We start from the raw sequence: 23,777 nt of genomic DNA, 5'->3' as shown, positions 1-23,777 counted from the left end.
GTCCTTGGGCAAGATACTGAACCCCAAGTTGCTCCCAATGGCAGACTAGCCCCATTGGTGTGAGATGCAGTGTAAAGTGCTTTGAATACCACCAAGGTTTAAAAGGCCTTATGTAAGTGCACACCGTTTACCATAATTTGTCGAGCCAAATATTACTAATTTTATTTCAATAATCCCCTGTACTTAAAGTAATCATGGTTGACTTCGAATACTGCATTTCTACAATTGCATTGGTAGCTGAGAACTCTTGTTCTTGCGCGATGATGCACCTTATTTAAGGATATGTAAACATTTAGACTTTTTTTATGTTGACAGGTGGTGGAGTGTTGTGGATATCCTCTCAGTATATTTGTCATTGTGTTCATTGAGTTCTGCGAGCGGTTCTCCTACTATGGTATGAGAGGTGAGATGAGACACGCATACAATGGCCCCAAAAAGCTATTTATTGGACACTTAAAGGAATATTCTGGGTTCAGGACACGTTTAGCTCAATTGACAGCATTTGTGGCATAATGTTGAATACCACAAAAATGTATTTCAACTCGTCCCAAAGCAAAAATTGAGGTTACAGTGAGGCACTTGCAATGAAAGTGAATGGGGGCCAATTTTTGGAGGGTTTAAATACAGAAATGTGAAGCTTATAATTTTTAAAAGCACTTACATGAACTCTTCTATACCACTCATGTATTATTTGAGCTGTAAAGTTTGTAAATCATACCTAAAGTGTTTTGGGTTGTTGACATTACATCGTCATGGCAACAAAGTTGTAAAATTGGCTATAGCTTTACACAGAAAATGTTAGTTAGCGATTTTGTCACACTAAAATCATGTTACCATGCATAGTGTTTATGACGTGTGGTGATACTTTTGATACAGTGAGTATTTTAACATTGTCCCCCATTGACTTCCATTGTAAGGGCCTCAATGTAGCCCTTTTTTATGCTTTTATGTAAAGAAAAGCATGGACAAGTTGATATAATTTTTTATGCCAATTGAACTTAACTCCTTTAAGCCACTTAAATGTGTATGAATTATGTAACGGGAGCCAGCTGGTAGGTAGCTGTGCAGTGTATAAACCTCACTCCCTTGGCCTAAAGAGGCGCACTAGCGACTGACGCTAGAGGCTGTAGCCTTTAGCCTCCTCGTTAGCGCGCCCATCTTCCATGCTGGAGATGCCGGTTTGAATCCCGCTCGGAGCGGGTCAAGCAGGACCAGTTTCAGTGGTGCCGTGACCTGGGTGGGAGTGAGGTTTAGGGGGGTGAGTAGCTGTGGCCTTTAGCCTCCTCGTTAGCGTGCCCATCTCCTATGCTGGAGATGCCGGTTCGAATCTCGCTTGGAGCGGGTTCAGTAGGTTCGGTTACAATTACAAATATAGAACCAGATCAAACAAACTACCATATAGACACAGCTGACTATTTCCTTTCACTTTTATTCTGACCTCTTGATCCCTCTATCTCCCTCTTTCTGTCTTCTACTCTACAATCTGACCAGTTACCCATTTATCACTCAATCATCTGTTTTTCGCTCCCTGTATACCTAACTCCCCACCGCTCTTGCTCTGCTTCTTTTCTGTTGCAGCTGTGTTGGTGCTGTACTTCAAGTATTTTCTGCGCTGGGATGATGATTTTGCCACCACCATCTATCACACATTTGTGGCTCTGTGCTATCTTACACCCATCCTGGGTGCCATAATCGCTGACTCGTGGCTGGGCAAGTTCAAGTGAGTGATTAAGATGACCAGGTGTTGTTCAAATACATACAGTAGTGCGTGCACCCCTGGTTGGGAATCACTGATATTGAGTGTGTTTGGAATGGCATACTTACATACTACTACTACTGTAGGAATGCATTATGCAGTGCTAGCTATGTAATATGCAATAATAACCATAAAAATCAAAGGGTTTTGACTTGCATTTTGATCTCTATTGGAATTATCCATTTCTATCTCCATTTCTGCAGGACTATCACATACCTGTCCATAGTGTACACGATTGGTCAGGCGGTCATGGCTCTCAGTGGTGTCCATGACATCACAGACTATGATAAAGATGGCACTCCAGATAACATGACTGTACATATGTGAGTAATGTTGTACATGTCTTAACATGCATGCTCTGTATTAGTAGGTGCATAATAAAACCAATATTTGTATCTGTATTTACATATTATTATTGTGTGATGAACAACATTATTTGCATCGGACTGACTTTTGGTGTGATTTTAATTCCCTCTCTTTTCTTAGTGCCTTGTCCATGCTCGGGCTCATGCTCATTGCTTTGGGAACAGGTGGTATTAAACCCTGCGTGGCAGCGTTTGGAGGGGATCAGTTTGAAGATCATCAGGCAAGTGGATGTAAACAAACTCCAGCTGTTTAGACAAACAACACACATCTATACAGACGATTGACAGCCCTAATAGACTGTATTTACTTATGTTTTTTTATTTTGTATTTTTATGCAGGAGAAACAAAGAAGTACTTTCTTCTCCATTTTCTATCTATCTATTAACACTGGCGGCCTTCTCTCCACTCTCATCACCCCAATTCTAAGAGGTATGTATTTTGTACATGTGTTTAAATTAGAACTATACATTTTCCATCTTTTAGTAAATTGGTCTCCACCTGGCATATTATTGTTTTAGTGTGTATTTGTCGTGTTCTTCAGCTCAGGAGTGTGGTATCCACACTAAGCAGAAATGCTACCCTCTGGCTTTCGGAGTGCCAGGGGCTCTCATGGTGGTTGCCCTCAGTGAGTGTTTTGCTCAGCAGTTCACCTGCCAGTCACACACGTGCAATATCCTTTCTGGCCACATGGTGGCACCATTGATGATCTCTAAAAGAGATTTCTCTCTCCTCTCTGCAGTTGTGTTCATTGTTGGAAAAGGCATGTACATTATGGATGAACCTAAGGGCAATGTCCTGCTTAAAGTCATGAAATGCATCGGAGTAAGAACACAAATACCATTATATTATTTACATTACATTTAAATTCAACTATATCAAATAGTGCAGTCAAGACCCATGCATTCTGACTAAACTGATTATTTTGGCTTTCCTCTCCTACAGTTTGCAATTAAGAACCGTTTCAACCACCGCAGTAAGAAGTACCCAAAGAGAGAGCACTGGATGGACTGGGCCGAAGAGAAATATGATGTATGTTACAAATATCGAAACGTATAAAATACACAATGTACAAAAACCATGCAATAATATGCCACACACACACACACACACACACACACACACACACACACACACACACACACACAGATATAATGAGACAGAACACAATCACTCTTGATCTCTCTCTTTGCAGAAAATCCTGATTGCTCAAGTGAAGATGGTATTAAAGGTGATGTTCCTCTACATCCCGCTGCCAATGTTCTGGGCCTTATTTGACCAACAGGTCAGTATAAAGACAAATACTCATGCACACACAGTACTGAAGTAAGTATTCATACACACAAACACTCAAGACAATTAGTCTGTGTCTTTGAGAGCTTGTTATTGTGTTTTCTTTCCAGGGTTCCCGATGGACTCTCCAGGCCACTGCAATGGATGGCGACTTTGTAAGTTACAACAGATTTAAAGGAGTGTTTGTCATTCAGCCGGATCAAATGCAGGTGAGACTGATTTATTTCTGCAATCTGCCATTTGTTTTATGTGTCTGAGCTGTGTTTAACTATTAATCCAGCAATTAAAAAAACTGAAGTATTGATCGGATAATTTTAATATTGCACATAGTAGTGTACTTACAGTGCATGTCTTAATGTGCTGTGTTGCAGACTGTGAACCCCATTCTGATTGTGATCATGGTGCCCATCATGGACAATTTAGTGTACCCACTTATCAAAAAGTGCCATCTTAACTTCACGTAAGTGAGCAAACTGATATTAAAGCTGCTCTGAATCATATTGGGGCCCAGCCTTGCTAATTTACCTCCCATCTCTTTTGAGACCCAAAATATAGTTTGACTATGTGTTTCTGTGTGTGTTTGTGGTGAATTTCCAGGCCCCTACCGAAGATAACTGTGGGTATGCTGTTGGCTGCTTTAGCATTTGTGGCTGCTGCTCTTTTGCAGATTCAAATAGACGTAAGTAACGCACAAAGATTCACTGCAGTTTTGATGTTGATCACGCCTTCATGTCTTAAAGGGACAGTTTACCAAAAAATTTACATTTACTCACGCTCCTGCCATCCCAGATGTGTATGATTTTCTTTCTTCTGCAGAACACAAATGAAGATTTTTAGAAGAATATCTCAGCTCTGTAGGTCCATACAATGCAACTGAAATGGTTGAAGCTTCAAAAAGCACATAAAGGCAGCATAAAAGTAATCCATACAACTCCAGTGGTTTAATCCAGGTCTTCTGAAGCGATCCAATCAGTTTTGGACAGTGTCAGGTGCATTGCTAATTAGTTAATTACTGTAATTAAATGACTTTTTCCTTGAAAAAAAAGGAAAGTAAGGGATTACTCTTCATTTTTCAGTAATTCAATTACAGTTACTTCTGATGTAACTGTGTTAAATACTGTATAGACTATAGAACGATACTATATAAAACAATAGTGAATTTTAAATCGGAATTTAACCTCTAATGTTCAAATGTATGTTTTCTAATTTAACGATGCCCCTTTAAATTCTTTGGCAGTTCATGAATAATTTATTTGAAATATTTCATATGATTTACTTGAAAGAATTAAAAGAGCAGTTTCATGTCTATCCTTGTATTTTTCATCTGGTCGAGGTTGATCAGGGTTTTAGAAAGTAATTAGTAATAAGTAATGCAATTACTTTTCAGACAGTACAGTAATCTATTTGCACTGTAAAATATGCAATTAGTAGTTAGTAATGAATTACCTTTTTAGAGTAACTTACACAACACTGGTTTTGGATGAGAACAAAATATAACTTATTTTTCACTGTAAATCTTGACATCAACGGTCTCTTTGGCGATCATGATTTCAGGCTCGATTACACTTCTTGCGCCATCTAGTGCTCTGCACATGCGTCAAGCACTAGGAAGTGTTATCGAGCTTGTTATCGAGCTTCATGATTGTGCCTAGAGACTGCAATGGCAAGATGTACAGTGAAAAAGAAGTTACATTTTGGTCTGTTCTCACCCAAAATCGATATGATAGCTTCAAAAGACATGGATTAAACCACTGGAGAATTACAGATTACTTTTATGCTGCCTTTATGTGCTTTTTGCAGCTTCATGGTTCTAGCCACCATTAAATTGCATTGTATGGATCTACAGAGCTGATATATTCTTCTTAAGATCTTCATTGTTTTTCAGCAGAAGAAAGAAAGTCATACACATCTGTGATGGCATGAGGGTGAGTAAATGAGGAGAGAATTTTATTTTTTGGGTGAACTGTTACTTTAAAGCTCCCAGTGAACAGCTTTACAGAAATGCATACCTTAATGTCTTTAAACCCAAAGTGAGCAATCCAAAGGCTGCTTTGGCAAGGAATAAAAACTCTATAAGACATTCAAGTAGTGAAAAAAAAAAACCTTTACATAAGTACATTTTGCCCTGGGCCCCGAGTGTGCTTATTACCACTTAATTTAGTACTTGATTTACAATATGTACTTACAGTAGATACTGTACCTGAAATCTCGCCTCACTGCAGTTGATGCAAGTTCTCAGCAGAGAAAATGAATTGCAGTGTACATTTCTAACATTCAGACCTGTCTTATAATTTAACAGGAATCACTGCCCAACTTCCCGTCCTGCTCTGAAACCCAAATCAAGTTCCTTAACTTGCTGAATAGTGATCTGCCAGTTTCAGTGGCTGGGCAAGAACCATTCGTGGTGTCTGGTTTTCAGGCAAGTACACACCATATTCTCCATATTCAAAAGAATCGGCAGACAAATGTGTACCAATAGAAATGTATATGTATACAGTATCTTTATATTCACTTTAGAACTGTTTATAAGCTGGACATAAACATCTTGCAAATACCCATTATGTCTTCTTGCTCCCCCCAGACCTCCGGTGACTATATGAGTTTTGAGAAAGAGAACTTCACCGTCTCTGTTGCGGGAGGAAACGCTGTTACAGCTCATTTCAGGAAAGGATCAAGACAAACTGTTTTAATGAATTCTTTTGGAATCCATGAGATTGTAAGTGCTACATTCATTTAGTAATCTTAGTACTGCCTTCAACGTTTTGTTTTAAAGTGTTTTATGTCTGTAATTTACTTTGTGTTTTTTTTTATGACGGCATGCAATTCAATTTAAGGGAGTCATGCAATGAGGATTCAATGTACTGTAACACTTATTTTGTTCACAGCTTGAAGATTTAACTGAAAAACCAGAGGATGGTAAAAATGCCATTAGGTTAGTGTCATTTTTCTTCTTGATAAACGTTATCCAAACATTCCTTTCTTTTTTTTCCATTATAAATATCGAAATTTATAAACAAATATTCAAATTGTAAAAGAAAAGCTATTACATTAATGTTAGCTGTAAATGGAGTGCTTCATTAACAGCTAACTTATTTCTTAGGTTTTTGAATGCCTATTTCGCTGAACTGAACATCTCATCAAAGTCCTTTGAACTGGGTTTCATGTCTCCCTTTGAATCGTCAAACTACACTTTGGTTGCTCAGGGCACGTACGTGTCGTTGTGGTGATCTATGTGTTGTGTGTGCAAATTATAGTTCATATTAATTTGATAATTGTTCCAAATAAAATTCAAAACCTAACACACATGATAGAGCCGTTGTGATCTACATGTTTTGGCAAAAGCCAAAATTCATTGTCCATTAGGTTGAGCAGCCATTAACATTTCCCCAGTGATGATGTCTTAAATATGGTATTGTGTCTTTATTCTGATTCCCTTGGTGAGAAACTATCTTTTGAAAATTTAAAAATAGTTTTTTAAAATAGGCAATAATACTGTAGGTAATATCATAAATGGACAAATACTTTTAATCCATTCGTATAAATGCATATAGGGTGTGCATGTGTCTCAACATAGGAAACAACATCGTATAAATTCTTAAAAGGCTGCTGGTTTGATGTCCTCTTTCCCCAGATCCATTTTCACTATTAGAAACGTGTATGGGGATGGATGCAACTACACCATGGAGATGGGCTTTGGTAGCGCCTACACGGTGGTGATCCCCAACAACTTCACTTTCACAGAAAATGTAGGTTTCAATTTCACAATTGCAGAAAATGTACATATATATATATATATATATATATATATATATATATATATATATATATATATATATATGATTAGTCCATTCACTAACCAAAAATCACCTTACAGACCCCATGAAATCAAAACGGGAGTTTCTTTACTTCAAGTCCATGCCTGTTGGCTTTTACATGATCTTCAGTGCATTCAGAATGAATGTAGACCGCTTCATTGATTTCACATGTTGTTATGTTGCAGCCTTATGCTAAAATGCTTTAAATCATTTTTTATTTTCACATCAATATGCACTCCATACCCCATCATGACAAAGCAAAAACCAGATTATTGAAAACTGAAATATCACATTGACGTAAGTATTCAGACCCTTAACTCAGTACTTAGTTGAAGCACATTAGGCAGCGATTACAACCTCAAGTCTTTTTTGGGTATGATGCAACAAGCTTAGCACACCTGGATGTGGGGATTTTCTGCCATTCTGCTCTGCAGATCCTCTTAAACTCTGTCAGGTTGGATAGGGACTGTCAGCCATTTTCAGGTCTCTCCAGAGATGTTCGATTGGATTCAATCCAGGCTCTGGCTGGGCCACTCAAGGACAGAGTTGTCCCTAAACCACTCTTGCATTGTCTTGACTGTGTGCTTTGGGTCATTGTCCTGTTGGAAGGTGAACCTTTGGCCCGGATGAGGTCCTGATTGCTCTAGACCAGGTTTTCATTAAGGATATCTCTGTGTTTTGCTGCGTTCAGCTTTCCTTCAACCCTGACCAGTCCCCCAATACTTGTCGCTTAAAAACACCCCCACAGAATGATACCACCACCACAATGCTTCACCGTTGGGATGGTATTGTGCAGGTGATGAGCGGTGCCTGGTTTCCTCAAGATATGATGCTTGGAGTTGAGGCCAAACAGTACATTTTTCATTTCATCATACCAGAGAATCTTGTTTATTGAGAGTCCTTTAGGTGCTTTTTTGTGTCTTGCACTGAGGATAGGCGTTTGTCTGGCCACTCTAACATAAAGCCCAGATTGGTGGAGTGTTGCAGTGATGATTGTCCTTCTGAAAGTTTCTCTCATCTCCACACATGATCTCTGGAGCTCAACCGGAGTGATCATCAAGTTCTTGTTCACCTCTCTTACCAAGGCCCTTCTCCCCCGATTGCTCAGTTTGGCAGGGCGGCCAGCTCTAGGAAGAGTCTTGGTTGTTCCAAACTTACATTTAAGGATTATGGAAGCCACTGTGCTCTTGGGAACATTCAATGCAGCCGAAATGTTTTTGTAGCCTTCCGCAGATCAGTGTTTCACACAATCCTGTCTCTGAGCTCTGCAGGCATTGGATTTTATATGCATTTTCAGCTGTGAGACCTTATATAGACAAGTATGTGCCTTTCCAGATCATGTCCAATCAATTGAATTTGCCACAGGTGGACTCCAATCAAAGTGTAGAAACATCTCAAAGATGATCCAGAGAAATGCGATGCACCTGAGATAAATTTCAAGTGTCATAGCAAAGGGTCTGAATACTTATGTCAATGTGATATTTCAGTTTTTTCTTTGTAATAAATTTGCAAAGTTATCCAAAATCTGGTTTTTGGTATGGAGTGAGGAATGATGTTAAACCATTTTTTTTTAATTAAAAAGCATTTTAGCACAAGGCTGCAACATAACAAAATGTGAAAAAGATGAAGGGGTCTGAATATTATATGAATGCACTGTATATACTAGCGTACTTACCATGATTGACAAATCAGGGGCTGTTCAGGCTGAATGCATTATTGCACTAAAAAAAGCTAGAAACAACACAATGAATAGAACAGAATACACACATCTCAACATGTGCTTTTAAAAGTAGCAGTTATTTCTAACCTAACACGGCGTCTAAAAAATGCAGCTGTCAAAGACGTCCATCTACCGCATGTTGAGGCGCAGTTGGACGTAAAAACATGTCAAGTCAAGTCAAGTCAAGTGGTTTTTTTGTTGTTTCAACCATATACAGTTAGTACAGTACACAGCAAAACGAGACAATGTAGGACCATGGTGCTACATGAAAACAACAAAGGACCAACACAGGACCACATGAGACAACACAACGAAATAAAATACCTATATAAAATACCTATATATACCTATATAAAGTGCACGTGCAAACATGTGCAAAGTACGGGACAGTACAACAAATTACTGACAATGAACAGGACAATAGACAGTGCAGCACCGACCAGTACTCAGTAGTGCAAAAAGATGACAGTTTCTAAAAACGTAAACATAACATACTATGAGATAGTGTTCTATGCACATAGCAGTTATTGAGGTAGCAGACAGTTATAAAGTGACTGTAATTAAAATGCAACTCAGGACACGTGTGTGTGTGTGTGTGTGTGTCAGTCCAGTCTCTGAGTATTGAGGAGTCTGATGGCTTGGGGGAAGAAGCTGTTACACAGTCTGGCCGTGAGGGCCCGAATGCTTTGGTACCTCTTGCCAGACGGCAGGAGGGTAAAGAGTTTGTGTGAGGGGTATGTGGGGTCGTCCACAATGCTGGTTGCTTTGCGGATACAGTGTTTTTTGTAAATGTCTTTGATGGAGGGAAGAGAGACCCCAATGATCTTCTCAGCTGTCCTCACTATCCTCTGCAGGGCTTTGCGGTCCGAAACGGTGCAAGTCCCAAACCAGGCAGTGATGCAGCTGCTCAGGATGCTCTCAATAGTCCCGCTATAGAATGTAGTGAGGATGGGGGGTGGGAGATGTGCTTTTCTCAGCCTTCGAAGAAAGTAGAGACGCTGCTGGGCTTTCTTGGTGATAGAGCTGGTGTTGAGGGACCAGGTGAGGTTCTCTGCCAGGTGAACACCAAGGAATTTGGTGCTCTTGACGATCTCCACAGAGGAGCCGTCGATGTTCAGCAGAGTGTGTTCACCTTGTGCTCTCCTAACGTCAACAACCATCTCTTTTGTTTTGTCGACATTCAGGCACAGATTGTTGGCTCTACACCAGTTCGTCAGCCGCTGCACCTCCTCTCTGTATGCTGACTCGTCGTTCTTGCTGATGAGACCCTTGCTGATGTTTGGTGCGAACATCCCCTAAGGAGAAAAAAAAACAACGAATGACTTGAAAACACACCCCCCCCAACCCAATAAAATGCTCTCTAAAATGGGAATGCCCTCCCCAAACCCTTCGATATATCAAGGCCAAACAAATAGAAAATATGTCAACACGGGAAAGTAAACTACGCTCGTCAAGTGATTTCATGGGGTCTTAAATCCACAGTCAGTTTAGAGGGAAAGATTTTACTAGTGTGTTTGTGGTGGTCAGAGAAAATCCAGATTGGCTGGTTAGGTGGCTTTCTCCACAGCTGAAATCAAACAGCACTTTATTTGTGTTACAGTGTGCAGACTACATTATACCAATAGAGGATATACCACGCAACAGCATCCACATGGCCTGGCAGATCATTCAGTACTTTGTGTTGACATGCGGAGAAGTGGTCTTCTCTGTTACTGGCCTAGACTTCTCCTATTCACAGGTTTGGGGTGCCATCTTTTAATTTGAAAAAATGTGTTTGAGTGTTTTACATTGTGTCTCAGAATTTCACTGTTACCTTGTAGGCACCAAGCAACATGAAGTCCGTTCTCCAGGCTGGTTGGCTGTTGACTGTTGCTGTGGGCAACATCATAGTGCTCATCGTGGCTGAGGCAGGCTCACTTAAAGACCAGGTATGCCACTGGAAATACAGTCATTTTTTTAAAAGATCCTGGGTCAAAAAAAGTGCATCCGTCTCAGGCCATGTTTACACCTGTTTGCATCCATCTGGTGTGATCCAATCACAAGGGGTCAGCCTAGACAGGCTGTTTACACCTGGTAGTATCATGCACTGGCCAAGTAATAAAATCATTAGCACAATGATTGATTTAAAGGCGAGTAGACAGTCCTTCACTGTTGTCCAATATGCAACAGGACAGATTAATGTTATGTGTTTTCGACTGCCATTTGAATATGGTTTCAGTGATCCGATTTGAAAACATCTGGACCCCATTAAAGTATAAAGCACTGAAAAGTTGTAGCAGCATCACCAGAGATGGATGTTTATACCAGGTGTAAACAGAGTCTCAGCTAATCAGTGCACATTTACTCTTCAACAGTGGACAGAATATGTGCTGTTTGCCTCACTCCTGGTGGCCATGAGTATCATCTTTGCCATCATGGCTTGCTTCTACACCTACACTGACCCGGCGTAGATCGAGGCTCAATTTTTAGAGCACGAGCCAGAAGACAAGGAGAATAAAGAGCTTGAGATGATGAACAGAGACTTGCATGGTGTACAATGTTCCAAGCTCACACAATGAGACATCAGATCTAAATCCCTCATTCCGCCTCCTCCACCTGATATAATGGCATTAGAAGTGTTGGTATCTATTGCACTTTACTGTTGATAAGAGTTTTTTCCCATATTCTAAACATGGCTTGGCTTGGATTATTTTTTTTAGAAGAAAAGTGAATCCTAATTCAGCCCAAAATAAATGTCATGAAAAGGCAAAATCTACTTGAAATGGAATGGTGCGTTTAGGACGGCTGTCAGGGTCAGGAGGTTTGGTGGTTTCATGTATATAACAGTTAGTTCTGGTCCTTGATTCTGATTGGACGAGAGATGTTCCATGAGCACTGGTGGTCTGACAGCATCAGCACTCCGACACTTCACTGTGTGTGTATCACACTGCTTGTGTTCATGCCGTTCTAAACTAAAGTGTAAGAGCAGTGCAGATCTGTTAAGAGCTTCTGTTTGTCTTTATTGTTGTGTGTAATATGAGCCAGTTAGGTGACGTGAAGTGAATCTGCGTTCAGTCAGTGTCTACATAAAACAGCTCTTCATGATAGCTAGTATTACTTATACACTACTACAGCTAGAAAATAGCTTTAATTGGTCTTGAACAACTTCAGCATTAAGGCTCATCACAGCTGAGAGACACAACAGGCTGATTAATTACACAATGAGTGCTGTTTAAAATGGCGGAGGACATTGCGGTTTCTATAGTGATCGACTCTTGGTCACCGGCTACCGCAAAATAGGGAGAAATACCCCCACTTGGACGCTATTTTTCCACTGAGAAAGCTGATCTTCAGAAAGCTGACAGCATCTCTGCTTGGGCGAGGCAACAGGTGATTGTCTCTCTGTCTCTCTCTCTGTCTCTCTCTCTCTCTCTCTCACACACACACTCTCTCTCACTCCCTCACACTCTCACTCTTTCTCACTCTAACTCTCTCTCTCTCTAACACACACACACATCCATCCCTGTTTATCCAATAACTTGTTCGAAACAGCACATGTCGTGATACAATTTCTGATCCGTCGCCAAAGAAAGTAGTTCCATGCACAAATGTGTTTTTTTTATGACCATACTCAGTTTTTCCAAATTGTTTAAAAATGTACTTGTTCATTGAACTGTTGTATATAAGCAAAATCACACTTGCAATCGTGCTATATGGCCCTAAATCAGAACTGCTGTGATTATCTACGACACTCGTGCCTGCGGCCGAATCACAGCAGTGCTGATGTAGGGCCATATCACACTCTTGCTCGTGTGATATATATATATATATCGTATATGAATGTTAGGTTTAATGTTAAAGTGGTCATGTTGCACTCTCAAAGGTGTTGTTGCCTTTGCAAGTGGGTTTTATTTATTAGTGTATTATGTTACTATCAATTAGTAGATAATTAGAAACAAGTGTTGCTTTTTGTAGGGTGAAAAAAACTGTGCAGATAACGCATTGTACCACTGCCATGGAAAACAATACAACTGCAAACGGAATTTCAACATATTGGTATTAAATTCCTTCTTTTATGCTATTCGAGCAACACTTATCTTGTTTCTGTAATTGTGTACCGGCCCTTTCAGAAAAAGCCTAAAGTGATATAACATGCATTTAATCTATTTTTTTTTTTCATCTGTGATAAGTAATGTGTGAGTAAGACTGTGAAGAATTTTACCAAAAGTCATTGATTTTGCACTTTGTAGTTAATGCAGTTGGGTTTTTTACTGGACTAGATTTGAATTATTTGGGGTTACAATAAGGAATTGCCAAATAACTATTTTATTTCCATTCAGTGTTGTTGTGTGTGTATTTTTAGATTATTGTACTTTTTCTCTACACAACATCCTCTGTCATGGACTTGAATGTTCGAAATCCTAGTGGCGAGCGATGTTTCTATACTTGCTTAACTTCACCTTTTCCTGAGGGTGTGTCGTATTCCTGGCTGCAATGGAGAAAGCAAGGAAAATGAGGCAGTCTCTTGGTTAGTATTAAGAGATCTCTGCACACGTCTACAGTGATTGTCGGTTCCGCGTTTGGCGAACTTCGTGGAGACGATGGCTTGCACAAATACATAATACCTCAGTGTCCTTTGGAGCCCCAATACACCTGTCTACTGCCCATCCTACTAGATTCGGCATCATCTGTGTGAGCTCCAGTGCGACCGTGAATCATCAGAAGAGGCACCAATCTCCAAAATCTCTGATCACTGGAACATGTTTCCATTGATCATGGTATACTATGGACAATCTTATTATTCTTGGTGATTTTTATATTCATGTTTGCTGCCCTTCCAAACCTCTGGTTAGTGAGTTTGTTCAACTTACCTTGTTTAATCTCACACAGCATGTTATTGGCTCGACACGTGATCATGGTCATAGTCTTGATCTTAATTGATCTTTGGGTCTTCCCATCTGCAATGCTGAAATTACTGCCTGTTGTTTTTAATGTTACACTACCATGTCCGATTCCAAAATCAAATTTCTCTGGGTCATATTCACGCTCTGTAACCTTCTCTGGCCTTCTCTGCTTCTCCTGTATTGTGCACTATGAAGCTACTTCATCCAAGTATAGGCACAGAGGAGATGGTAACTATGTTTAACAATACCTGTACCAGTACCTGACTCGGTTGCTCCTTTTAAAACTAGAAAACCTAAACTTAGGACCCATCCTTGGATAAACAGTAACACAGTATGCTCTCAGACAGGAATGTAGGAAAACAGTATAAATATAGTATAAATAGAAAAAAGACAGACTGCAAGTGTCTTATGAAATCCTTAAAGGGCACCTATTATGGCATTTAAAATGTTCCTAATATTGTTTTGGGAGTCCCCAACAACAGTTTTACATGCATGCAATGACAAAAAACACTTTTGTTGTCTTATAATATGCATTTATGTTTACCTGATTTGCTCACCAACTCCCAAATGATTTGTTCAACAACTAATTTTTCCAAACCCCTCCTTTGCGTGACGCTAATCTGCGGTGATTGGTCAGATGACCCAGTCAGTTGTGATTGGTATACTCTGTGCAGAGATTGTCGGAAACGGAACGCCCATCACTGTTTTGTAGTAAAAAAATCAAAATCAGAGAAGGAATTTGAGTTGATTTATGTTAGCGATCATAGCCCAAAGTTCGGTGGTAAACACCCAATCAGTTATTGTTTGCGTTAGCCCAACGCATAAACATATTGATAAAGCACTGCATTACTACAAGTTATTATTCTTTATGACAACTCCAATAACATCGACAAACATTTCACATATTTCCAAAAAATTGACATTGGAGACCAAGAAGCTGCACTGAGCGTAACGTAAACAACACACACAAATACTTATTAAGCATGCTAAAAAACACATAAAAGCAACAATTATTAATAATACTTACAGTTTGTGATTCGGAGGAGGAAGTTGAGCCAAATAAACTTGGTACTGAACCTTCCTTCAGTATCAACCGGCTCGCGAATCCACACTTGAAAGCATTCACGTTCGTAAAGCAATTGTCATTAAAATGACGCGAACACAGCACAAGGTTCGGGCTATACTTGTGTGGTAAAGTTGTAAATATAAACTCTAGCCACTGATTCTTCACATGCAAAGGTCGCTTTTGATATGCACTTCAGAACACAGCGTCTTGTTGTCGACATGATGCTTTTAAGTTTTCCCTGGTATCTGCGCGCGCAATGGGTGGGCGTGGCCAATTTGATAATTTTCCGTCTTGACGTCAGAACGAAAAGGAAAATGACTCATTGGAAAATCGATTCATTACATTGACTCAGAGTCGACTCCTACTTTTGAGAGACAATAACTTTTTTTACGGTGAACTTTCATATATAAAACTTTGCAGGATGTTTTTGTTCACTTAAATCTATGTTACACACTACATGAAAGGTAATTTTCAAAATTCCATAATAGGTGCCCTTTAAGAGTTGTCTGTCTGCATAACAGCACTCTGTAAAAGATGCAAAAAAACAAAACAAAAATCTCTCTAAAACAACTTCTAAAAATACTCAGAATACAAAAATTCTGTTTAACGTGATAAATACAGTGCTCACGCCTGCTGCCGCCTCTTGTCTTGATGCTACACCTGAGACTTTTGTAGCATTTTTAGATCTCAGTATTGGTAAGGTTGATGCTTTACCACTAGTAGTCATGACCCTTCTGAACCAGTCACATTTTATGTTCTATTTGATCAGTTTAACCTATATTGCTGAACGAGTTAATCGATATAGTACAACAGATAAAGTCTACCACCTCTTGTGTTTATGTTATTCCTGCTCGGCTCCCCAGAGAGGTGCTGAACACTGTTGGTTCTAGTGTGTTGACTATTATGAATAGCTCCTTATATAATGCCACTGATCCATCCTGCTTTAAGCCAGCAGTGACCCGACCTCTTCTTAAGAAGCCAAATTTGGATCCTACCAACCTTAATCATTTCTGGACCATCTCTAAACAAACATTTTTGTGGGCAGAACTGAAAAAGCACTACTCAAGGTGACGAACGATTACCGGCTCACTTTGGATTCTGGTAGACCTGCAATTTCAATGTAGCTGGATCTTAGTGCAGCTTTCGATTCAGTTGATCCTCCTAGACCGTCTTAGGTGTGAAGTCTGTATTAATGGCACAGCCTTAGCTTGGTTTACATCTTACCTTTCAGATAGATCTCTGATTGTTAGGATTGGGAATTCTTCCTCTCCTTTTGCACGTTTAACTTGTGGGGTACCTCAAGGTTCCGTATTGGGCCTCATTTTATTTCCTTTATATGTGCTTCCCTGGGTTAAATTTTTAGGAAATATAACATTTTATATCATTGTTAAGCCGTTGATACACAGCTGTATGTCCCACTTAGTTTTGATTATTCATATTCTGCAATTTTGAAATGCTTTTGAGTATATTAAATGCTGGGCAGCAAGGAACTTTCTCCAGCAAGACTGAAATTGTTGTGTTTGGCCTCCCTAGCGCAGTCTAGCGGATATCACTAGCAATCTAGCGACCCTGTCATTAAATGTTCTCCCCTTTGCTAAAAACTTAATTCTCTACATTTTGAAAAACGAAAAAGTGCTGTGGTGAAGGGCAGCTTTTTTTCCAACTCTGGTTGATTGCTAAATTAAAACAATTGCTCTCATTTAATGATTTGGTGATAGTTATTAGTGCCTTCATCTCATCCAGACTTGACTATAGAACCTTTTCCACAGACTCTGACTCCTTATTTATCAGTGGAAATTTACAACATTATCTTTGTGTTACCTGTCCCTGGAATTTGTTTAAAAAAATTAGTGACCACAGCTGTGAGGGGGTTGCAATTACATCTGCTGAGAGAGTGACAGTACATTTGGCATCTTCTCCCATTTTACTGTCTTCATCCACCGCTCTATTTTTTTTCCTCTTCTGGAAAGTCATTCAAATGTAACAGAGGATTTTTTTCTTTTGGTCTTGGATCAAATGGGTAAGTGTAAATAATATTTGCTGTGATCTCCCATTCACCGCATCTAAGTTTACCCTGCAAACGTTTACTTTTGTATTCAAAACATGGAATGTGCAAAAGGTCTATTGTAATGCACTGTACATGGATCTTCATCATTATCTCTGTATCGTACATATATTTAAATCATGTCTCCATATTCTTTGGCTTTTGTATGAATGTATATTGTGCTGTGTTGTATTTAATGTCAATCTTTTTTATTTCCCCTTAATTCATTGTTTTATTTGCCCATGTACAGCAATTTGGTACACACTTGATGTTTTCATATGTGCTCTATAAATAAAATTGACCTTGAAATGTTGAGACAATGTAGGTTCTATTATATAATAGTATTTCATGTAGGCCAACTGCAATGGTTATTTTTGCTTTTAAGAGATTTAAAAACAACACAAAACAAATTACTGTTGGCAGGATCTCAACCCTTATCAGTAAAACCCTTTAATTTCTTATTAAAATTAACAGAGCACCCCCAAAAATGTACATTTGATAAAAAGGCAAGGCATTTCAGTAATGGCCATTTCAGAGGCTTGACTTTTAAATATTTACCTTTCTTTTGTTTCTAACAATATCTACAGAAGCTCTTTGCCATCTGTACACAGTGATTCATTGCAAAAAACCATCATCTCTTTTAAAGGTCTGTAAAATCGAGACTATATACACAGATCTGTACACAAATCCATACATAGCGCCCTCTGTCTTCCTGGATGACTAGTCTGCTCCTAGCAGATTACCTGAGATTTCAGTGAGAACTGCAATCTCCACATCAGGGCCTGGATGCGCACACGCACACGCACACACACACACACACACACACACACACACACACACACACACACACACACACACACACACACACACACACACAGTCAGACATCCGTCTTCACACATGCATTTTGTACAGAATCATGCACACTCTCTTTTTTTCTTCTTCTCTCATTTAGGGTAAAAGAGGAGGCGACGGATCCGTCTTCTATCCCGTGATGGCATACACAATGCATTCTTCCAAAATCTTGAATACGATAATGCAAAACTACCTGTCTCCATCTCACTCCGTGCTTAACCAAATGAGTTAACGTCTACGTTTTGTTCATTGCTCTCACAGTTTCCGTTACAAACACACTATGACACATACATACGCACTCACTCCCAAAGAGTGTTCCAGGATGTTATAAAAGAAAAAAAGAGAAACTAGGGGAAGCTTGAGGAGTTGGAGAAGTTCTTATGATAAGCTATTGAAGGACAGTTGGTCCTCCAGGGTAGACGTCACAGAGTCTGCTGGTGTCAGGATTTGCTGAGCTGATGCCAGGGGGGGGGACTGAAGCGAGAGATGGATAGGCTACTGGAATAATCACTGGTGCAAGGAGGATGATGTTCTTGCCCTAGAGAACCTGCACATGAGAAAAAGAAAACTGAGGAATCTGTGCATGAACGAAGCTCTACAGATGTCTAGCAGTGTTGTGATCTTTAATGGCTTTATCATGCAATGACTGCAAAAGTTGTACACCAGCGGTACTCAACCTTTGCCAACTTAAAACCAAGCAGACCATTTTTTCCTCTCCAAGGTCAACATATTAAAATAAGGTAATTTGAACTTGCACATAACTTTGTGCTTGGTGTCAGTGTTTTCGAAACACTTTCAACATGATTCCAACACGTAAAAACCCATTTTCGAAGGACATGAGGATATGTGGGCAAGTAGATAAGGGACCCAAGCCAGTTCATAGTCCTGGCTCGCACTGACCTGCTAGTTGAAATGGACCACACTGACTTGAGTCATACTAGTTTCAGATGGCATTAGGGTGATTAAATGATGAGAGAATCATCATGTTTGTGTATACTATCCCTCTAACAGCCAAAGTTGTACACAATCCTTACCGTTGTAGCCTCTGAATAAGCTGAGTGACCATTACGTCGGAGATCCCTGGATGTGCCTCTTCAGCCAGGAAAATGGCCTCCCCAAGCTGCTCCAGAACTTCAGGCTTCACTGTTGACTCTGCCACCCCTTCCTTCAACTGAGAGGACACACATAATTTGGCATTCAGCAGACACTTTTATTTAAAAGTACACTTACAGTGCCAGCACCCTTAGATTAACCTGGGGTTAAATGGTGATAAAGGTGTTAATTTATCAATCAACCTTTTCAGAGGTTTAAACCTGCAACCTTTACGTTTACCAGCCCATATCATTACCCACTAGGCCACACAACCATGTTATATGTAGTGACAATTTCAGTGCACCACTAATACAAACAATCAGTTACCACAGTTGGGGAGGCTGTGGCTCAAGTGGTAGAGCGGGTTGGCCACCAATCGCAGGAGGGTTGGCGGTTAGATTCCCGGCCACACGACTCCACATGCTGAAGTGTCCTTGGGCAAGACACTGAACCCCAAGTTGCTCCCAATGGCAGGCTAGCACCTTGCATGGCAGCTCTGCCGTCATTGGTGTGTGAATGTGTGCGAGAATGGGTGAATGAGATCATTTACCAATACACTTAATCAAAATCCCCATCTAACATATCATTCAATCACCTCTGTATGACACTTCACTTCTGTGGTAAACATCTGCTGAACAACATTTGTAACAGCTACTGTACAGCATCTCTCTGCCAATGCCACAAGAGTGACAGTCCATACACTCCACTGCACTCTCTTGAACATGTCAGGAAATGGAAGGATTTGTCCTTGAATGGAGGGGAGGGTGGAACGAATTAATGTGCAGTCACTTGTCCCTGGGCTTTCTTCCCAGCATCCTTATTTTCTGCTCTCAGCCTCAAATACCTCATTGCCCCATACGGATTAGTAAGAGGCCTGAGGGAGTGACGGCTGCCTTTAAAAGATGCTTTTAAGATTTAATAAAACATTCAAGGGCCACTTTTAATCCTCATGCTGATATCGCTCATGTAAGAACAAATACGAAGGGGTCCTTGAACATAAACGAATGGCGGCCTTTTGCATTGACGGCTCCACTGTAAGGCCTGTTTCACACATAATGCGTCTGCAGGGTTGAGTGACGTGACAGCGATGGCAGGGGCATGTAGAGCTTTCACAATGAACATTGTTTCTGCTGCACAAAAGAGCTTTGGCTCTCTACAGGTAATACAATAATTTCTGGGTAACCATGATGAGTGCGTTCACTTGTACAATCTTTCATCAATAATGCTTAATAAATCAACAATGCGTAAGGTCATGTAAACTAATTAAACTACTTTCCTTTATCGGGGTAAGGTCATAAACGGCTTAAGAATAAACAGATCAACACAGGTCGATTTTTGCCCATTACCCAGATTTTGAAGTGTATGTAAACACGTTAACTGGCATTCTTACCGATTTTTTAAATAAGCTGATTTTTGGACATTTTTCAGCATATGGGTGTGCATGCAAACAGGCTTTTCCTGTTATAACAGATATAACCTATTGGGAGTTATGAGCTATTGAGGTGTATTACATGGTTAAGCCCCGTTCATACTGGCGACAATGCAACATGATCCCATTCATTTTCAATTAGATCACAGCGTCTTCCGGTGACACGAGCTGCAGTGACTGATGGCGGCGGAGATCATCGTGGCGAGCGACAAGACAAAGTTGAGAAAATTTTTACTTTTATTTATTTATTTTTTTGGATATTCTCCCCTTTTCTCCCCAATATGGAATGCCCAATTCCCAATGCGCTCCCAGTCCTCGTGGTGGCGTAGTGACTCGCCTCAAGCCGGGTGGCGGAGGACGAATCTCAGTCGCCTCCGCGTCTGAGACCGTCAATCCGTGCAATCCGTAAGAGACCTAGAACATGAGGAGGCTTGCCGCTATTCTCCACAGCATCCATGCACAACTCACTACGCAGGAACCCTGATTACATCTGTATCATGGCAAAGCGAATACGTCACACAAGAGACCGTGCAATCTCCGCCCTCTCCTGAAGCTTACACTCACGTTGGATTATTGTTAAAAAGTGCTTGAATATGGATATTTTTTTCGCACCAAAAGCAATTGTATCGCTTTTAGAAGACATTAATTTAACCGCTGGAGTCGTATCGATGATATTTATGCTGACTGTCTATGATTTCTGGAGCTTCAAAAGAGAAATCACCATTCACTTGCATTTTAAGGACCTACTGAGCTATGTTTGTATGTCTATTTGGTGAAGAAAGAAATTCATAAACACCTGAGATGTCATGAGGGTGAGTAAATAATGAGAGAATTGTTATTTTTGGGTGAACTATCCCTTTAAGGGCTGCACAGTTAATAAAAACATTATGATGATTGTCTGGTTTCAGTTTGATATATTGAACAGAAATTATTTTTGTACCCGACACAACATGTGGAACTGACACTGATGTCATTTTATGTCACTTTATAACGAACAGCTTTATAGAGCATTCGTTTAACATGTTTTCCACTGGATACAGAAACTGACACACAGAAAAAAAAGGCTCAGCGGCAGAACCTGACAATCAGTGCCGCATCTGGGATGCAGAACAACCAAAATAAATATGCATTACTCTCACTTCGCAGATGCAGGAATGAAACATCTGATGTCACTTCCTACCTCAGTTAAGACTGGAGTGATGATGGTAGACAGACTCTGGGACAGTGGCCTCTTTGTTGGCTCCTGCATAAGCAGAGGTTATGACACACTAAGAGAGAGTTTCAAACACAATGCAACAGTCAGGTGTGGCTTTGAGCCCTGATTCCCACCTCCTCTCCTGTCAGACTGGCTCCATTCTGCAGTTTTTTGGGATCTTTCTCTCGAATGGTGAAGATCCAGTCATCGTTGCCAAAGTCATTCCCACCAGATGCCTGGCCATCCGGTTCTCTGGGTGAACCATAGACAAAAAAGGAGGAGGGAATTCAATTTAGAATGAGAAAGAATGACCAGGGAAAACAGAAACGGCCAAAAAAAGCAAATTGACTGTATTATGAGCTTTTCACACTTTTTAAGATATGGGTTAATGTAATCCTGGATTACCTTGGTTAGTAATTAATCCAGGGTTGTCATGTTTCGAGATTTCAAACTGTACAGTTGTAAACCCTGAGTTACCGTTCATTTAATTTGAATTTAATGTTCATATGTAGAAATGATCCTATAAATTATCTCTGGCCAACCAATTTCTATTGAATAGACTTCTAGGACCATAGCTATAAAAGTAAATGTGACCCTTTATCACTCCATTAATGTATTTGCCATCACTGTTCGACATTTAAACTTTCCTTCAAAAGGTGAATCCAAGCTCTTGCTAATACATTCTAGTAACGCATTGATTCACACTGTATACCTGGCACTGCAATTAAGGGTTGACACTGCAAAAGCATCATAATCAAGGGTTAAAAGCGGAGCTAACCTCCTTTCAAAATGGCAAACTGTGAAATATTGTTAACCCAGGATTATTCATAGTGAAAATCTTTTGAGTGCGTACGAGTCAGACTCATCGGAGCTGGAGTCCTCTCTGGACTGTTCCGTCTTCCAGCGTTTGTATCGGTCGATGAGCTCTGTCAGATAAGAGGTTTTCTTCGCATAACGCACAATGAGCTTGTGTTTCAGCAACTCTTTGGCTGTCGGTCTCTAAGAGGAAGACAGAAAGATACGAGAAAGAGTGAGACAAGTCCTTGGAAATAATCCAAATATCGAAAGACTAGCTTCACTATTGTTACTTGATGTTTCAAGGACTGCATATGACTTGATAACCATGACATGAGCTCTGTGTCTCCATAGACCGCTGCCTTCCAAAGCAGCATCCTAACTGATATGAAACACTCTACAGTCTACATAGGCAGCAACTCTGCACACTAACAAATAGTACTCCTTAAATAAACACAGAAGTCTCAACAAACAACTGATTCCAATTTAAGTTTGACAGTAGCATATTGAATAAAATACTCACACCGCACACAAATACGGGGTAAAATAGTCCATTTTCAATTAGACTGAACTTTTTTAATCTATTCTGAATTTAATTAAATATATTCCCTCGACTCTTCATCATAATGTGTTCTGGGCCTTCTGGTGCAATGCTGCCATAGAATTTGGCCAAAACAAGGTTTCTTAGATGGCAGCATCGTGTTGTTGCGTACCATTTGGAACTGCCTTCACATCGCAGACATGCCCTAAAATGCTGTCTAGGTAGACAACTCACTAGTCTTTGGATTAGAGCCAAGATAATGACCCAAAAACACAAAATAGAAACTAGATACTTTGATGTTGGCTTGACAAAGCTTTGTGTGAAAGTTTAATGGATATACAGACATAACAGTAGGACAAACAGCCAGCTAGTCAGACAGACTGTCACATATTTAGTCTGATAAACTGTCAAATATTTACATAGATAAATAGAGAAAGAGAGAGCAACGTAAAGCACTTTCGTGGGTTTGTTTACGTTTGAATTTTTGAAAGTCTGGGTTTAAATTAAAGGGATAGTTCACCCAAAAATGAAAGTTCTCTCATCATTTACCTCATGCCATCCCAGATGTGTATGACTTTCTTTCTTCAGCAGAACACAAAGAAAGATTTTTAGAAGAATATCTCAGTCCACAAAATGCAAGTGAATGGCGTTCAGACCTTTGTAGCTCCAAAAATCACATAAAAGAAATATAAAAGTAATCCCTATAACTCCAGTGGTTTAATCCATGTATGCTGAGGCGATATGATAGGTGTGGGTGAGAAACAGATCAACATTTAAGTCCTTTTTTACTCTAAATCTCCACTTTCACTTTCAGATCATAAAGTGAAACTAAACATTTGAGGAACCACATGTAACTTTCAGAAGTAAAAGTGAAAGTGGAGCTTTAGAGTAAAAAGGTAATTATATTGTTCTGTTACTAACCCACACCTATC

The 23,777-nt window shown here is 39.9% G+C and overlaps 2 protein-coding genes across 2 annotated transcripts in view; one reads left to right on the top strand and one right to left on the bottom strand.

Annotated features, from left to right (window-relative positions):
- Positions 1-396: 396 nt before the first annotated feature.
- On the top strand, positions 397-11,397 carry LOC127654247 (solute carrier family 15 member 1-like). The gene is made up of 20 exons (XM_052141359.1): positions 397-403; positions 1,579-1,720; positions 1,960-2,079; positions 2,243-2,342; positions 2,461-2,551; positions 2,664-2,747; positions 2,862-2,944; positions 3,065-3,151; positions 3,315-3,404; positions 3,523-3,621; positions 3,784-3,872; positions 4,010-4,091; positions 5,712-5,831; positions 5,994-6,128; positions 6,298-6,344; positions 6,513-6,620; positions 7,044-7,158; positions 10,548-10,685; positions 10,768-10,875; positions 11,302-11,397. Exons 1-20 carry the CDS (start codon positions 397-399, stop codon positions 11,395-11,397), a joined length of 1,941 nt encoding a protein of 646 aa, XP_051997319.1.
- A 5,731-nt stretch (positions 11,398-17,128) lies between these two features.
- LOC127654248 (serine/threonine-protein kinase 24-like) overlaps positions 17,129-23,777 on the bottom strand; it is a 39,793-nt gene continuing 33,144 nt past the window's right edge. Inside the window, exons 7-11 of the mRNA XM_052141360.1 lie at positions 22,363-22,508; positions 21,644-21,761; positions 21,495-21,557; positions 18,828-18,964; positions 17,129-18,340 (exon numbers count right to left, since the gene is read on the bottom strand). Coding sequence (XP_051997320.1) covers positions 18,301-18,340; positions 18,828-18,964; positions 21,495-21,557; positions 21,644-21,761; positions 22,363-22,508 — 504 coding nt within the window. The 3' untranslated portion in view covers positions 17,129-18,300. The remainder of the gene's footprint in view (positions 18,341-18,827; positions 18,965-21,494; positions 21,558-21,643; positions 21,762-22,362; positions 22,509-23,777) is intronic.

The sequence above is a fragment of the Xyrauchen texanus genome, chromosome 13, assembly GCF_025860055.1.
Source record: "Xyrauchen texanus isolate HMW12.3.18 chromosome 13, RBS_HiC_50CHRs, whole genome shotgun sequence".
Classification (NCBI taxonomy): domain Eukaryota; kingdom Metazoa; phylum Chordata; class Actinopteri; order Cypriniformes; family Catostomidae; genus Xyrauchen; species Xyrauchen texanus.
The sequence above is the reverse complement of the archived record's forward strand: the minus strand, read 5'-3'. Positions and strand labels throughout refer to the sequence as shown.